Below are 18,315 nucleotides of genomic sequence, written 5' to 3'. Positions count from 1 at the left end.
CCGAAGGACCACTAAGAACTCAACCAGCACAGACTGACTGTGCTCTCATCGTGCAGACAGGACTCAGGCTACCAAGGTGAAGTGAATACTCATTTTGCTGCTTCCCTGTGAACAAGCAGCAGGCACTTCTGCTGTTTTCCATCAGTGCATTATTTGCCAAGTGGAAATCTTCCCCCTTCTGCCACTTTTCCTTCCAAATTAATAGAAGTACCTCCTTTCTTCTGAATTTTGTATGGATCCATATACCTCTTGAGAAAGAAGGTCACGCAGGTCACCTCTAATTCAATACCACCCACTGACTTTAATGGCTGCGAGATCAGGACAGCAGGAGCTAATGTGTTTTAGCTGACAGAATCAGCAAACAGATTTCCTTCCTGCTTCCCCCAGCTGCCAGCAAACCTCTAAAACTGCAAAAAAACACTGCTTACATGCAAACCACTGCGTTGCTAATGGGTGAGTGACAAGGCTTTTAAGATATAATTGAATCTAGAGAACAGTTATAAAACGCTCCTATAGCCTCTATAGCTACAGATTCCTTCCTCTTGTTGGCTGCCACCTGGGAATTCAGTAGAGAACCAACACTTAGTAAGACATCCACAGGGCTCACTTAGGCATTTCCACTGAAACCAAGGGTGTTGAGTGGAAGCATCACTGCGGTGAAAGGATTGGGCTGGAAGAGGAATTACAGAGGATTTGACCCACAGGACAGAGGTGTGGGGCAATGCCTGCAACCAGCTGCAGTGACACTGCCTCTGTTTTTCTGACTTGGATTCACAATTCAGAAGGGGATCCACCCACAACAGAGTCTTGAGGGAGGAATAATACTGGTATGTGTGAGGAAGGGCGGAGGCAGGCTGCTGGAGTCAGATCTGAAAGGGGGCTAGACCGACCTCCTCTTACTGAGTCTCAAATATCTGTCCCTCAGGGGCAGGGGACTCTTACGATAAGGAATTAATTAGACAGCACTGAAGATACCTGCAATTTTACCAAGCACACTACTCCTGAGTCGAGCACAGAAATTAATCCCTGAGTCATTCTCCTACGCTTACTTCACATTTACTTATCACTATCACTGAGCTGACCCTGCAGCAAGGCACCAGCTGGGGTGAGAAACTGATGCTACAGAAGCTTCCAACCAGAGCTGCCCCATACACACAGCTTATTCCTGAAATCCAAATTTCGGTGACATTCAGCAAAACTTCATCCACAGGGCTGCAGAGGCCAAAAACTGCTCGGACTGCTCTTGTATCCAACCACAATCAACTCAGATTTCAAGAACAGCTTCCAGACCTTTTAAAGCTCATCTAAGAAAATTTGCTTTGGCATGAAGTGATTTAGGCTATGTGTCAAAGTCTGTTAGCCATTCTTCTCAAAAATTTAAGATGAAAAATTAACCTCAACTGTGAAAAAATCTGGTACTACTTATGTGAATTGCAGCAGCATCTGAAAGTTCCACAGAAGACTGAGCCTCTTTTTCTTTCTTTCTTTCTTTTTTTCCCCTTGATGCTGTATGAAGAAAAAGGGAAATATAAAGGGAAATAATCTGAACATTTTCTAGCATAGTGTTTTTAAAAAACATAATTTAACAAAAAAAAAAGAAACTGAGGAAGAAGAATGAATCTCAGTGTGCCGCTCTCAGGGACACTGCGCTGTGACTGTGCAGAGGGAAGGGGCAGAAGCAGAACTGGGGTGAGGACATGGCACTGTGCAGTGGGATTCTGGAAGACGTAGCACCTGCAAAACAATACGAGTGCAAGACACAGTGCAACTCCTGTCCTGCCCCTGCCCACCTGTGAGCTGTGTGTGATTCAGGATAAGTCATCAGTTTTGGGTACTGTTATCCAAACATGTCTTTGCCGCATCAAGTTTAGACACAGCATCCCATTTACTCTGGCACAACCCAATTCCCTAAATTGTCTTTTCAACCTGCTCATAGGCATTTTTCTTCCAGCCTTTTTAAATACAAAATAGTCAGGGAGCTGCTCTGCCAGCAAACAGGAGCCAGGTGAAGGACATGGAGCCCCACAGGGCTGCATCCTTCAGCATCAGGTTGAGGTCAGTGGCAGGGCCCTCCCTGCTCTGCTTCTCTTCCCCAAATTCTCCCCAGACAATGGGGACCAGCTCATTCCCATTGGAAGAAGTGGGGCTGAGGAACAAAAGACAGTGTCCATATTAACGCCGGGAAAACACCAGTCCCAACACTGCAAGCACCACTCACTGACCACCCTGGCTGAAAATGAGGCAGGGGGTTATTTTTAACACCCGTGTCAGATCTCTTTGCCTTTTAAAGAGCATTCTGGGGCTGCCCAGGCCCTTATCTCCCTGACAGCGTGTCAGAGCTGCTCCACAGGCCATGCTGCAGCAACCGTGGCCCTGCCAACAGGGAGATGAGAGTGGGAGCATCACCCCGCTGTCCCTGCAAATGTATGGCTCTTCACTGAGAGAAACATAGGGTATGGGAACATGTTCAGTAAGAAAGGCCCTTGTGGTTTTCAGAGGTGCAAGCATAGTGACACACCAAGCTTCACTTCTGTTTCTCTTCATTCCAGATAGTGAATAGCTAAAAGTATATTGGCTTTAAGCAACAAAATTAAGACCATTTTTATTTCTTCAGCAGTACATCCTTAGACTAGGAGACCCTTTGGACTCTGTCCAAAAGAAACTCTCCCATTCAATCTACCACACAAACTGTGATGACAGGATGCAGCAATGGGAAATAAAGAACTTGCTGATCATATTAATCCTTGAGCTCCCATTCAGCTCCCTACACTGGTATCCTGTTTCCTTTTATCAGCCAACAATACTCCTCTATTTCCTGATGGAATCCCTCCTAATGCTGTCATTTTGGACTTAAAAGCAGCGCTTCTCAAACGAATAAACGAATAAACGAATTCTCTGATTTTTGCTGTAGGTTGAAGAGCTGTGGCATCCCTCTGCACACAGTGACACTGCACCCCCTGAATGCCTGCACTCTGCTTCTTCCCAAAATGGCTGCTTTGCACAAGTCCCCAACTCATCAATCCAAGCCTCCTTGTGGAAGGAGCAGATGCTGACTTGCCCCGAGGAGACAGCCACTCTGAGTGCCCCAACAGCACGGAGACACACTTGCTGCATTCTTCCTGCACATCCTTTTATACACAGACAAAAAATGGTACAGTAAGATAGCTGACAGTTACCAGAAAGTGCCAAACATGTCACAATCAGATTCGACAAAACAGAAATAGTGTGCTAAATAAACTGGTTGCTTCACACACGAAAACAGAGTTACATGGTGCAATTTTGTTTTGCCTCATACAATTCCATGTTAGTGGTTGGCAGTCACTGTGCTGAAGGCTCCTGCACTGCACACTTCTTCAAAAACATCAAATCAATGCATCAGTCATTTTAGATACACTGACACTTGGAAGGCTTTGAAGAACTAAAAGCCGTAAGAGGTGCAAGTACCTAGAGGTAAGTCTAGTGGTATTTCTAAGGAGGACACACGAGGTCAGACTGCTTTCTTGAGATAAGACTCAGCAGGAACCTCTGACGCAGGCAAGGTGAGCAAGACCAGCCCCATCTGTGCAGAGCTGGTTAAATAAGTACTGTTTGGGTCACCTGCACACATCAGCAGAGCTCAGTGACACGTATCCCTGTTACTGACAAATAACAGCAGTATTGCCAGTGTGACTTCCCTTACCTTATTGTAGTACTGCACCTGGACTGAATGCCACTGCCCGTCACTGACCCCTCCTGGAACAAACGGTGCCACGGTCGTGGTTGTCTCCCCTGCAAGAACAGCAGAAGAGAAGAGGGGTCAGTGCTCCTGCAATTCCACTGCACCCCACACTACAACAGCATGACCTTCACTGGGCACAGGAGGCAGCCACCTCACTTCCTCATTGAGGAACTGGGATTTTGTCCTGAGAGGCAGTAAACAGCCTCAGTTTTCTGGAATTACACTGGTCCACAAACGTGGAAACAGCTTCTCACAAATTTTGGTGAACTGTGTTATTTTCTGCTATGCTTTTTGCAGAGTCCACAGGTATTGAGTAGATACAGCCACTGCTAAAACAGCCAATGTGAATTTTTCTACGCTTTTGTCAGAAGCAGAACATTCAGTTTTTTAACATGAAGAGCATCACGTGCTAGGGGAGGTTCAGGGTGGATATGAGGAAAGATTTCTTCTCAGGAGGAGTGGTGAGACACAGGCACAGGCTGCCCAGGGAGGTGGGGGAGTAACTGTCCATGGAGGTGTTCCAGGACCATGTGGATGTAGGGCTGTGGGATGTGGTCAGTGGGCATGGTGGGGATGGGCTGATGGTTGGAGCAGGTGATCTTAGTGGTCTTTTCAACTCTAATGATTCTACACCAAGACACTTAAGGAACAGAATCCTACTGAATCCTCCTTCCACTCAGTGTGCGGAGTTCCAATGCGACCATGTGAGATAGTTACAGGTACAAAAACAGGAACAGTAACTGCGGATCTCAGCAGAATTTTAGAAGTGATTAATGAAATTATTGGCAGCCCTGCAGTATTTAAATTTGAAAGCAAGTTCTTCACATTGCAATTGTAAAGCAGAAGCCTTTAAATCAGGTCTGAGTCAGCACAAGCTGCTCAGTAACCATGCATATCTGCTCCAAGGTAGCAACAAAATAAACATTCGTGTTGAAAGGACATAAAAGATTTGGCAAGGAGAGCTGATTGCGAGGTTGTCTTTTTTTTCCCTTTCCCTTTCTCTTTTTTTTTTTTTTTAAACAGTTGGAAAATTCTACATAGTAACCCACAGGAAAATTCACTCCCTCCCATAAGCCAACACCATTGTTGAGTTTAGAAATGTACTTTCTGTTCTTTACTTGAGACAAATGCTTCACCCTGTGTGAAGCATTATTTCTTCTGCTCTTATCCTACATAATTCTGTTCATTTCAGTTTAATGCATTTGACACCTTGCTGTGATGCTTTTTATCATATAGCAATAGAAATATGGTTAAAAAAAAGATATTTATTTACTCAGTTAAAAAGCTTCCACAATAGGAACGTCCCCAGTCTGCAATCTCCTTGCTTTGCTTTCTGTGAAAAGGTTGTTGTGACAGGCAAACAGTCAGATCAGGTGTCCAAAAACTGCACTGTTCGTTAAATGCCACTTAAAACTATAAAACATAAACCACTCTCCTTCCAAAAAAAATACCATTTGTAAGGCACAGGATCAGACCTGCTCTCAGGTGCAGCAGTGCAAATCTAAATTTAGTTTCCTGTATTTTAAAAGAGCTCCTCCACATTTAAATGCATATAAGTGCAAGTAGATATTTTTCTCATTCATCCTCAGGGTGCCTTCCGAGCGATTTTATTCAAGTTTAGACAAGTGGAGCAGAGATACAGAAGAAAGCAAATCTCTCCACCAGCAGCATGTTATTTCATTACATTAATCCACTGAAAATGCATTCTAATTTGGACATCTTCCGGGTAATAAATGAGTAATGAAACTGGAGTATCCTCTCCCCATATGGCCCACACATGCACTTAAGTATTGTTGGTACATCAGTGGGGTCACACAGGATTTACAGAGGGGTCTGATGGCCATAACTATCACTAGCAAGCAGGGTGCAGCACCAACATGGGCCTGTTGCTTCTACTGCTTTACTGACTGCAGTGTTTCTCCTTTTGAAGAAATAACTCAGAGTCAATCAGAGCCTGCATGTCCACTTTGAAGGAGAACAGAAAATAACAGGATTATTTCCTGAGGTATGTGCCTTATACAGAGCTACAAACAGCTGACAGAACTGGGTCCCTGCTGCAGGACACCCTGCAGGGCTGGGCCCAGGTGACCTGGCCCTCCTTCTCCAGCACCGGGCAGACGTGACACGAACCTCAGTTCCTGGGCCTCCATACTTCCCCCACCATGCAATAAAACGCACAGGGACAACAGCCCTGCCCAGCCACATGTTTTGTCCCAGTTAAAAACATCCCTCTAGATCTGTGACAGCTAGAGGCTGTCTGTCCTGCTGAGATTCAGCAAAGCCACCAAAGTCTTGCCACCAAACTTCCAGAACGGCACCTTGGCTAATATAGCAATGTGAGCAATCCACCAACAGCTTCAGCACTGAAGTAATGAAGATCATTTCTGTTGGCTCTGACAGCCTTCAGCTGCATGCTGACAGCTTCTTGTGCTAACTCTACTGCGGAAATTAGCATAGCTGGTCTTGTTGGTTTCTCTTTAAACTCAAGAAATATCCTTCTGTTGAGAATGGAACAAGAAGAGCTTGTTCTGATCACACTTTCAACAGGAAAAAGTTTGTTCCTGTCAGGGCTGACTTTCTGTAGAACACCTCTTAACTGGGAGAAGGCCACAGTGACAGTGACACGGTCCATGCAGAGCCTCGCTCACGGCACTCCCCTCTCTCTGCTCTCAGAAGCATCAAAAGATGCCAAGTTTGTCCTAATGCAGGAAGAATGCAAATGCCAAAGCCTCTGCTTCAAGTTTTCTAGCCCAGATTGGCAATGAGGGGCCAGACTTGTTCTCCAAAATTTGCTGTGGATTACACCCTAGGGAGGAGCTCTGAGTGGGCTCTGGTGGGTCCCAGCGATGTATTGCTTGGCACAGGCAATGAGGAATGGCAAGCATTCTCCATTTGTCTGCTAGCTTTTCCTTTGGCTCACCGGTGTTTTTTAGAATACAGTTAGGCACCCAGTTTTACTGATGATGTAGTGTAAAAGTACATAAATACATAACGTTTATCCTGGCATAATAAAATGAAATCTCATTTAAGCAAACATTGGCTGTCAGACTAGTGTCAATCTTTTACAGTACTCATAAACTCCGGGTTTTATAACTGATATGTTGACAAGTTCCTGTCTATGATAGTGAGCATTACAACACAAACTACTACGATTTGGAGTACTCTGCGACACCTTCCATCAGTCGTTTACTGCACTACGTCAGCCAGTTAATCAATTAACAAGGCAACAAATATAAACTCATGGAAATACATTTCCAGCCGGGCTGAGAAGAACTCAGGACCATAAGCAGAGACTGTCTCCTGGGGTGCCACCCCACCTGCAGAGAACGTGAGCTGGATCTGCTCCTCAATGATCTCCAAGGCAATGAAGTCGTGCTTCTCGTTGAACCGCCCGTTGTAGAGGAGGAGAGCGTTCCTCTCCCTGGTTGCAAACCTGGAATGAAGAGACAAGCACTCAGGTCACATAGCCAGGAACATAAGCCTTTGACTTGCTCTTTAAACAGAAAATTATAAAATTAAATAAGCAGCAGGGCAAATACTTTTTTGTTTGTTTGTTTGTTTGTTTCACATTGACAGAAGCAAGCGTGATGGAAATTACAGAGCTATCCTATTAGCTATTCCTATAGCTATTCCTATCCTTAGGATTCTGATCCTAATAAAAGGTTAAATGATGCAGTTTGGAGTGAGTATCTGACTCTATCCACAGTAGCAGCTCCTACACTTTGCAGAGCTGGAAAGGCAGAAAGCAGTTTGACATCAAAGGGAGGTACTGCTGCCTGCTTACTGTCTGCACGATGCACGCTACAAGGGGAGTCATAAACTGATCAAAAAGAACTGCTGGGGAAGCAAGGGGAAAAGAAAGATAAGAGGTATCTGAATAATGCCATGCAGATAATCAAGGTTCATCGATCAACAGCAAAGTCAATCGGAGGAAGGAAAATAAACACTTCAACAATTCCACTGTATCAATTCCAGTGGGTGTATTTTCATTTTGTTTTTCATGTGCTTCCAACACGGGATGCATCACACCTTTCCTGCAACAGAAGAGCCAGCCCCACTTTTAGAAAAGCTTGTTTTTTGTCAGCACAGAATGTTTTTTGAAAATTTCTGTGTATTTCATAGTTTTAAATTGAACCCTTTTCGTTTTTGGGATTTGCACACAGCTCTCATCTATTTACAAACATTTATTATGCTTCACATAAACATTTTCACAAAGATTAATATTCCGTAAAGAGAGGCAACCATGGGAATTTCTTGTGCTTCCAAATGGCAGTCTGGTTTGATTTGCTATCTTGGACTTCAGGAAATAAACCTGATTTAAATTAACTCCCTTTTCCCACAAATTAATCAAGTGCTGAGCACAGACAGTGAAAAATGCTTTTCACAGACAGGAAGAACTGACTCTTGCACACGTCATGAAATATCTACCAGCAAGGCTCTTCACAGAACCACAGAACTGTAGGGGTTGGAAGGGACCCCCAGAGATCATCGAGACCAACCCCTGCCAAAGCAGCTCCCTAGCCCAGGTTGCACAGGTAGGCGTCCAGGCGAGTCTTGAATGTCTCCAGTCTCTTCAGTCTTTTAAATTTTCAAAATTTCCAACAAAATAAAAATTCTAAAGGGTATCCATTATAATCAATCAAAATACTGTGCAACCATTTTGGCTACTCCCAATCTTAATTTCTAAACATTCTTTGGCAACTATAAAACTACATTAAAGGAAATAAAAGTTGGACTAAATAAGTTAAGAAAATACAGCTGAAATATTTCAGCTATTATTTATCATTTAAATAATATTATTTATTATCTAAATACTAATTTAGCTTTTGCTTTTCCCAGTTAAGCATTTCCTCCACAGCAGTAAACCCTCAGTAAAACACTTCATATGATCTCATTTTTTCAGTCTATGTCTGCTTCACCAAAACTTTTTAGATCAAATCTAACCAGGTTAGCTTTAAGGGCCAAAGAAATGAGAAGTCTATGAGTGGGCTGGAAGAGTCAGTTTAACCAGTAACCACAGGAACCTTACCCTGTTTGAAAATATTTTTTGGATATAGCTAAAATAATCTACTGTCATTTTAGTTTTATAAAAGCAAAGTATTTTTCTATTTTTTATGCCTGTTAAGTCTGTGTGTGCTCAGTTCCACTCTTTAGCACCAGCCCCAAGCACCTGCTGCCCCATATCCTTAGCTCAGCACTGGTACTTCTGAACTTGCCAGAGCGTCGCTCGCAGGGGAATAAAAACATCATGCTTTAATAGACCTTTTTGAACTCAGGGCACAGGAAGCAGGAATTCTTAGAGAATTCTGAACACGTGTTGAGACAATATCTTCACTGATGCTATCTCTGGAAGAAGGCAGAGTAGCAGCTGTTAGGAAGAGGCAAAGAAGATGTATGGTGCTGGGGGCAGAAAGACACTCCTGGTCAGTATCCTAAATAACTGCATGGAGCAGCAAAAAGGAAACATATTTGGGGTTAAGATGACCACAGTTTTTTTTCCTCTTTCACCCTTTTCATTAGGAACACTGGCATCTATTTTGTTAGCAGTGATACATGCTATACAAAATCCATGTGCCCTGAATCAGTTTTGCACTGGAGGTGCTCACTCATCTGCTAAGCTCATAACAAACATAAGGACTTTTTTTTTCTCCAAAAAAATCCCATTTTACTTACGGATGTGGCGTACACTGGCACCCTGCCCTTTGTTAGGAGCAGGTTGTGAGCCACTCCTGAAGGGAGCCGGACACCTTGCAATGTTAAGAATGCTCCCACATCATGAAATGCACCAGGACAAACCTGCTGTCTAGTCAAACCACTAATTCTTGCTTCTCCTCACATAATGTTTTCCACCTGTACCGAAGGATAATAAAAGCTAAAGAAACAACAAGCATAAAAAACCCGTAAACTTCAGGTATAAAAAGCTAAAAATATCACTGTCCTGGACAGCGTGGAATGAAGCCCAGGATGACCTACACTTTTTATGACCACACTGAGTGGACTGTACAATGTGTAGCTCAGGACTAAATACACCATCACAGTTTAAAGATGCCAAAGAAATCATGGTGCAAGCAGTGCCACATGAAGTCAAGTTACTATTTCTTAATAACCCCCATGCAAAGAATTCAAGTCACTTTAATGTGAAGGACCCTACACATCAAAGATCTCTCCCTGAAAGCCTGAAAAATGACACCATGTGGCTGTGGGGACAATCCAAGGGTACTGCAGGTAATTTCTACTGGCAGCCAGCCTAGGCCGCTCCTTTGTTTGCTCTTTGTGTGGACCTGACAAGTCCAACAGAGTCTTGCTTCTCAGCTTTTCCGTGTGTTCAAATCTGATGCTTTAAACCAATATTCTCAGGCACAACTGTTCCCTGCCATGACTTGCATGCAAAGTGTGTCCACACATTCTGATTTAACTGTAATTTCAAGACTCCATAAAATGACAGACTAGAACCTGCCTACCACCAGCCAGAAGTAAAACCCCAGCCATCTGCTGGGCACAACATGGGACACGTGCCTGATCTCCTCAGTCCCAAGCATTTTCTCTATACAGACACATAATGCTTCTGTTGATGCAACTGCTGTTTTACAGACCAACAAACTTCTGACCTTGCCCTTCAGGGTCGGGGCTGACACATTGGTGCTATTTACTCAAAGTCAACCATGAGGGACAACCAAAGGTCAATCCTGACCGTGGGAGAGCTGCAAACCTTGCACCCTCTCCAGAGGAAACATGAATTTCCACCTGGAGCTTTCACTCCATGTCAGATAAGCCTTATGCCATGGCCTGAGCAAGAATGTCTTCTCCGGACGAGTTCTTTTCATTTTACTCTAGGATGTCTTGAACCAGTAGAGGACAGCCCTGCTGCACACAGCATGGCTGTCACCATCACTCTCCTCACCCCAGAGCTCCTCAATTGCCCCCATGGGAGAAGCGACACACAGCCCAAGTGAAGTCTGTCCAACATGCATCTGCTTGGGCAGATGCGATAGAGATGTGGCCAGCCACGTGTGGCAGCCAGGATGGGACGAGAAGCAGAGCTGGTCATGAAGGCCAGGAGAAGCAAGGTGAGGAGCTCTGACAGTTGTGGTTGTTCCAGGCATGAGGCTGGGAACCAGAAGAGATCAAGAACCTCACCAGCCAACCTCATGCCTCTCTGGCCAAGGGCTGCTGAGATGTGGAGAGAATCTATGGTTCGGCACCACTCCTTTGCCTGGAGAGGCCCTTCTTCCCACACAGCAAAACTTAGCCTACAAGAGCTCTAGAGCAAAGGAAGGAAACCAAGCAGACCCTTTGTGGGGCATGCTGCTCTGGGATCCCCCTGAGCAACGACATCAATTGCTGTCCTCTCTACAGATGTTGTTCTACTGCTGATCCCCTACAGGCCCCTGAGTGTTGGGATGAGCCCTCTCACAGTGTGCAGCACTTCACCAATAAAGGACTACGTATATCCAAATACTAAGTGGAGGAGATAACTAAAATGCCTGTTAAAAATTTAGTTCTAAAAGAAGCTTTTAGAAGAAAGTCTGTAGTAAAAGAGAAATGGTTATAACCTCAACAGCATCCTCCATAGGACAGAAATAAAATGCTTTCAAACAACATGATTTTGTCCCACATGAAAGAGTCAGAGCCCCAGAATCCCACATAGTGACCTCTAGATAATTTATCTGTTAACAGTATTTAATAAGTACATCCAAACCTTGAGTGGAGAAGCCACCAGACAAGCCCCATGTTAGCAGCCATTGGGATGGGGTCAAAGCAGGGAGGTCTAGGACTTACATGAGGGAGATGGTGAAGTGGAAGCGCTGCCGCAGCCCCTTGAAGGTGATGAAGGACTGTGGGGGGAAGCTCCTGGTGGTCATCTCACAGTAGGGCCGCTCATATTCGCCTGGTGGGCACTCGCACTTGAACCCCCCGATCAGCAGATTGACACAGGTCCCTCCGTTCTTGCACACGCCTGGGGCACAGCGGCCAGAGCGGGCATTCACCTCGCAGTACTCTCCTGGAAGGGCAGAAGGAGACATCAGGGTAGGCAACGTATCACTCAAGCTGCAGAAGGCAGCACAAGCCCTATGCTTCTGCAAGGACTTCGCTTTCCAACCTCTGCAACTGACCCCATCAGCCAACGATGTACAAATCTGCAAGTGCAGGGAAGTCATGATGCGGTACAGTCTTTCACTCTGAGCTCTTAGGGTGGTTCAGAGACTAATCCTTTTTCAAATATTTGGCAATATTGGCCCCAGTTTTTAGATTCCTTGGTAGCTTTCACAACTGGTGATAAACACAAAGCTGGTGATAGATCTGTAAGGGGGGGAGGTAGCACCACCATTTAAAATCTTGCATGCTCCCTGTCAACCAGAATATGTGTAATTTGTTCCAGCATTTCACTGTGGGTTGGAAATTGTGTAAACATATAAGTGTTTGCATTTCAGCTCGACTGGAATTCGGCTTTGCAGCCTGTGGCAGTGGCAGGGTGAGGCTGAGCCCGTAACAACGCTTGCAAAGCATTTATAGAAAGAATAAGCAGGATGCTGATGACATATGGATTGCTTCCATATTTCCAGTGCATCCTGCCTCTGACAATCATTTTCTGAACCTTTCAGAAATGAGTCCAGTAACTCTATGTAGAAGTTAAGGGTTGCACGTGCTTGCTGAAGCTGTTTTACAGTCAAATGTTTCATCTGTATTCTAATCCAAAGTCTGTATTAAGGTAGTTTGAATGCAACAACTGATTCTACACCATAATCTTTCCTACATTTGCTGAGAATCTGAAAGGGGATCACATTTAAAAAAAACAATGTAAAATTTGTGGTTCAAAACACGCAGAAGGCATCTACTTTAAGAAGCATGCTGCAGCTGGGCAGTTGCTCAATTACCCACTGCACATAAAGCTGGCCCCTTCTAGCTACGTGAGTTAACTAGTTAACTTTTATTTTTTGGCATGTGTCCTCCTAGGATAACCGTGTGATGTTTTAATGTGTGTTCAGATCCTGCGTGTAAATCTGTTTGCAGAAATTGGAGATGGAGTGCATGCTTGAATTTTACTCAGTAAAACCGTCTGACAACTAAACACAGCAAAACAACACGAGGGCCAACTGAAGGAACACGTTTCCATTAGTTTGGTATTTGCATGATGACTTGCTACAAGATTATACAATTACAGTGATTCAAACACAGCTAAAACCGTGCAAACACATTCCTGGAGGAAAGTAAAAGCAGCAGGAACCGCGGGCAGTGACTCACAAAACAAAGGCAAATTCAGATGGAAAGCTGTGCTGCAGCAGCTGCTCCCCAGCTCAGGACAGACCTCTCCTCCCTGGCCCTGCTCCCATGACAGCCACCAGCAGCCTCCCCACCAGTGCACTGCTGGGCATCTCCTTGCAAACAGCACGTGGGACCTTCCAGCACGTGCAAAGAGGCACACGGGACCTGAACCAATATTGCTACAATTGTCATGCTCACCATTTAATTAAAAAATAATTCTTTCCCGCCATTCCAGAGGGTGTGCAAGCTCAAACTTCTGAAGTAATAAACATTACAGCCAAGGGTTCAACTTCAATCCCTATATGACAATCAAACACAAATCCGTCCCTTTAAAAAAAGCAGTAGGATATTTTGTGAACTAACTCTCCAACTCAGAGAGGGATTTAATCTTCAAGGCTTTCTGAAAACGGAACAATACATTTGGCAAAAGCAAATAATGTGCAGATTTGAACACACAAGGAGAAAAAGACAAGACACAAGTGAAAAGGAGGAATTCCCCTTATTGTGGTGTGCTCTGGAAATGCCATGGCAATACAGAGCCATAAGTCAAAGGTCTAAGCTGGAAGCCACTGATGGCTCTGCATTAACTCTATGATGTAGAAGAACTGATAGGCTGCTTGTCTAGATAACTACTTGGGCAGTAAAACTATTTAAGAGAAAAGAAAGCTTACACAAAAGTTCTAGTGAATTACTTTTATTATTGATTTTTACTACGATGCTTAAAGAAGCTATTAAAAAAAAAAAAGCAGTTCAACTTTAAACGTGATCCTTCATCCTTTATTCATTCAGCTTAGTATCACTGATGTCCCAATTACTAAAATTATTCTGAATACTCATTACTCTGTAATGTAAATGAGAACTGAATTTGAAGGATATTCTTTGATGGTGATTTTTCATATTTTATGTATATTTACTGAAATACACTAAACCAGCATTTCTGAAATCTCTGTGATAACTCTGAGACATCACTATGCTTCAGGCACAAGGGTCTACCAGGAAACTTGATGAATCCTTGTATACCATTATTCCAAAAACAAAACCAGTGCTTGTATTTATTTGGAGACGCAATGTCATCATTAAGCAGCCATCTGTGCAAGCATTTGAAGCACTATGCCCAGGAGCACCCAATTCTCCTGGAACCCAACACCCCATCGTGCAGCATGGAGAGGATGGTGAGTGATTGCCAGCAAGAGCATAGGAAGGGTCCAGGTGCTGAAGGCCCAGCCCAGATGGCCAGCACACACAGTCTGGGGATGGGCTGTGAGGCTGGAGGTGGCCCACCTTGCCTCCCAGGCTGCTCTCTGCTCTTCACATTGTTTCTTCTCCTAATGTAATTTCTCTCTCTTTTTTTTTTTTATGTTGATGAACTTTAAAAACTGCTTATACATCACAACTCAGTGAAACTCAAGCAGGAAATGTCAAGCTTAGCCCCTGCAGCTGCTAAACGCCAAGTATGTGCTGTCAGATAACACACGCTGTGTGAGCCTGTTATCTGCTGGGCAGCTTCTCGGGCTCTGAAAAATTGCCAGACCAAGCCAGAAAGTGGTTTACTGTTACAGGACAGCAGCTGATCTTATATTCTCCCCATTAATATTGATGACTATTAAAGCTACAAGTCCTGAGGCTTTTACATGGCCCTTTATGTAGTGTCTCCCAGCTATAAAGCCCTCGAGATCACAAAGTGATAGCTGTGCTTTTGACACAGCTTCCTGCTCTCAGCCATACTGTCTTTCATATACCCCTTCTTCACTTTCAGGATTAACTTTACAAAGATGTTAATCCTAACATTTCTCACATGAATGTCATATAAGTGAGGACACAACAGTATCAGTCATAATGTAACAAGAGCATGCAAGGAAAAGATGGGCTAGAAAGTGGTTTCATTTGGCCCTCCTCTGAAATGTTCCAAATAAAGTAAGGGCAGGCGTTAATGAATGAGCAATGAACAACAATAAAAAGTTAAAAGAAATAAAAGCTATTTTAAAAACAAAAGAATCATCTCATGAATGAAAATTCATTGTGAACTGAACATTATGCACCTAAAAGCACACTGGCATGCATCAATGAGTCTGCCTTTGCAGAAATTCTCCTGTGGTTTTGCTGGTGACTTGCTTGGCCTTATGATGCCAGACAGTGTATAATGCTGGAAAACTTGCTGGAAACAACATGATGGCACTGGAACAAATACAGAGTTATTCTACACTAAAGTTAACTGCAATGTGTTGCTACAATACTCCTGTTTAACGACTAGTACTCAAAATTTGGTACAGTTCTCTGATTGCCTTCAACAAAAATACTATTACTTCTGTAACAGACCCACACTGTTGCTCTTGCTTCTTTTTCTCCAGTTTCCCTAGACACATTAATTTTTCACTCACTGTCTGCAATTGTTTGACTTGAATTGATTCTTCTCTCCTTTCCTCCCTCCTGCCATTTGCTCCAGATACATATTAATCTTGTTCTCCATGCTTCTAGTTGCTTCATCAGAACGGAAAGCTGACTTAAGCTGCCACTCTAAAAGGACACACTTTAAAGTGGAAAGGAGGAACAAGAAACAGAGCAACTGAATTCTTTGAAGAATCCCACTGACCCACTGCCCAAATAAAGAACAAGCTAGCATTAAAATATTATTAGGCATCTTGTACATTATGGGAAAACTCTTCTTCCTGGTAGTAACTAAAATGTTACTACCCTCAAACGACAATTAGCACTAAATGAATCAATGAAATAAGTAATAATAAGATTTAAACAAACAAACGGAAAATCTGTTCTCCCAAATATCTGTTTGAAACCTGGTTTTAAATCTCCTTTGCAGTGGGTGCACTGGATGGCAGAGACGCAAGGGGACAGGGACATCTGGGGGAGAGAGGGATACAGAGGAGTGGCAGAAGCCAGGTCCTTGGCCTCCCATGTCACCTGCTAAAAACAGATGCAGCACCCACCCAATATTTCTCTTTTTTGTTCTATTCTGTAGGACTCCAATTTATAGCCATGTTACCCATACAAGTAAATTGTAGAAGCCCGGAAATCTCTACTAGGATGAAATAAATGGAGTGGGATTCAATGTTCCCCCACTGTGAGGACAGTTTCACCATTTCTGAGGCTGAGTTCAAGTCACCATCATCCTCTTTCCCCAAACTCAGTGTGCTCCTCCTCCTCCCTTGCACTGGCATTCACATAATCCTGGAGTAGGCTGATCTGCAGGGCTAGCATAGCAAACCTCATTCGTTTTGCAGTTGTAGGGTTAAGTGATCTTCTGATTAGGTCTCTCCTACGGAGGCAGATTGTAGGATGAATAGCAAAGCAGGCATAAGGGAAGGAGGCAGGAATATGCACCCAGGAATAAGAAGGAAGGAATGGTCACATAAAAGGGTTAACTGTTATGGAAATACTGCTTTAAGTAAATTTATACAGATCATGAGTGGGCCCAGATCATAAGTGGGCCCAGTGGTTTATGCTTGACTCAGGTAAACTGGATCAACACCTACAGCATATATTCACCTCCCTCCACAAACTGTGCAGGCACATACTGCAGGAAAATCAATTCCTGGCATGCCTGGAATGTAGGCACAAGTAAAGGAATAAAAATAAATATGGGACTTTGTCCATAAAGGGAAATTAATGACTCCAGTGACTGTGATGATGAGTCAATTCCCAGAATCAAATGGGAGAAATTACAGCTTTAATTGCCAGTACAGGCTATTTACAAATGAAACATTACACAAACAAACCTAGAAAAATACTCTGCTAGTTTGATAGGAGTTAGAGAGCAGTTACCCAGAGTAACCAAGCCATTCTGAATGGAGCAGGTGGATCAGACAGGAGAAGCCACCTGTGTACTGGTGACAATGATTCACAAGGGGATGACTACATTCATGTACTATTTTATATAAACGACAAAGAAGTGTCATTTTAAGAGCAGGGGTAAATTTGGGCTCCCTTAGAGATCAATGACCAAAGCCCTACTGCCCCTTCAATGGAAGAAGCCCTCATCAGACTTAATAATGACATTGACATTCCTTGCTTTGGGAGGTTCCTCCATTATAAAGCTACTAAAGTTCAAATGAAGAAACACACTGCAGTGTTTTCTTTTCCATATTAAATTTTTCAGAGTTGGGAAAGTTTTCAGAGTTAGCCCCAATCTTCTTATAGGGAGAAAAATCAGTTTAATGTCCAAGTTGCAGTCCCCCCTTCCCCTCCTTGCCTTCTGCCCCCTTGGCTGTATTCTGCACTATAAAGGCAGATGATGAGAAATGGGGCAAAGCAAATAAGACATGCACAAACCTACACAATCACACACCATATATACACGTGTGTGTACACATATACACACTTTTAGGACTAAATCCCACTGACTGCAATGGCATCTGTCCTTAATTTACATAGGAAGTTGATAACTGTTCTAGATGTAACAAGATGAGTTTTCAAGAGAGTACTCTGAATTTAAAGCACTAAACAAAATAACAACAAAAACAGTAATCTCACAAACTGCATATATATGTAGCTTACTAGTAGCTCTCCAAGGTGATAGAAAACAATCCTATAAAAATACACTTAAAATCACTGGCTGTGGTTTAATTCTTCTTGTGGACACAAACTCCAAGCTCTGAGAGGGCTGGAAGGGACGATGCAGAGCTATCAGCACTCTCCCAGCTACACATTAGTGTTCTCTTTCACCAACACCCTGCTCCCCACAAGAATTCTTAATATATCAGATTTCCAAATATCAAGGGATTGGGTTAAAGGTCATGAGATCTTTAATCATGAGATGACCAAAAATACTGAACATAGGAAGCTTTTTATTTTATTTGTCTCTGAAGCTACAGAAGGCATCTGCTGGCTCCAAGGCATGTGAGAGCTCTTGGTGGTCAAATTCCAGCTTGAAACACATAACTGAAAATAGCTGCTCCCAGGCTTCTCCCACTTCTCACTCTCTCCCCAATGACTATTCAGCCCTTCCCACCTCTTCTTTCCGCTGGGATCATTGAGGACAGTATCTGCACCCTGGCTGTCTCATGGCCCTAAGAACTCATGGGAGGAGGACCACGATGGAAAACTCCCCTGGTCAAGTGGGGAAGGGGAAGGCCACAACTTATCCCATGTGCAAGCAGCAACAGGGCTGAATAAACACTGTAGTGTTTAACAAAAGCAAAAGCAGGAGAAGCTCAGGTCTCTGTCTCTTTTGCTTTTTTTCAGGCCACACACTGCACATGCTGACATGGTGCCCAGCCCCTCTCAAGTCCAAAACCAGGCCCACTCTCCTATGCAAAGCACCAGCCTAAGCAAAGATATGCCTCTTTTCATTCCCTGGTCTCAAAACAACGCAATACTGA

The 18,315-nt window shown here is 43.6% G+C and overlaps 1 protein-coding gene across 1 annotated transcript in view; it reads right to left on the bottom strand.

The window, feature by feature from the left end:
• Nucleotides 1-18,315, bottom strand: part of CELSR1 (cadherin EGF LAG seven-pass G-type receptor 1) — a 155,482-nt gene that overhangs the window by 60,743 nt on the left and 76,424 nt on the right. Inside the window, exons 3-5 of the mRNA XM_065743564.1 lie at nucleotides 11,498-11,720; nucleotides 7,036-7,151; nucleotides 3,680-3,768 (exon numbers count right to left, since the gene is read on the bottom strand). Of these exons, the coding sequence (XP_065599636.1) occupies nucleotides 3,680-3,768; nucleotides 7,036-7,151; nucleotides 11,498-11,720 (428 nt within the window). The remainder of the gene's footprint in view (nucleotides 1-3,679; nucleotides 3,769-7,035; nucleotides 7,152-11,497; nucleotides 11,721-18,315) is intronic.

This window comes from Cyrtonyx montezumae, unplaced genomic scaffold (genome assembly GCF_038088225.1).
Source record: "Cyrtonyx montezumae isolate F1298 unplaced genomic scaffold, pur_monq_1.0 scaffold_3, whole genome shotgun sequence".
Taxonomy (NCBI): Eukaryota; Metazoa; Chordata; class Aves; order Galliformes; family Odontophoridae; genus Cyrtonyx; species Cyrtonyx montezumae.
The sequence above is the reverse complement of the archived record's forward strand: the minus strand, read 5'-3'. Positions and strand labels throughout refer to the sequence as shown.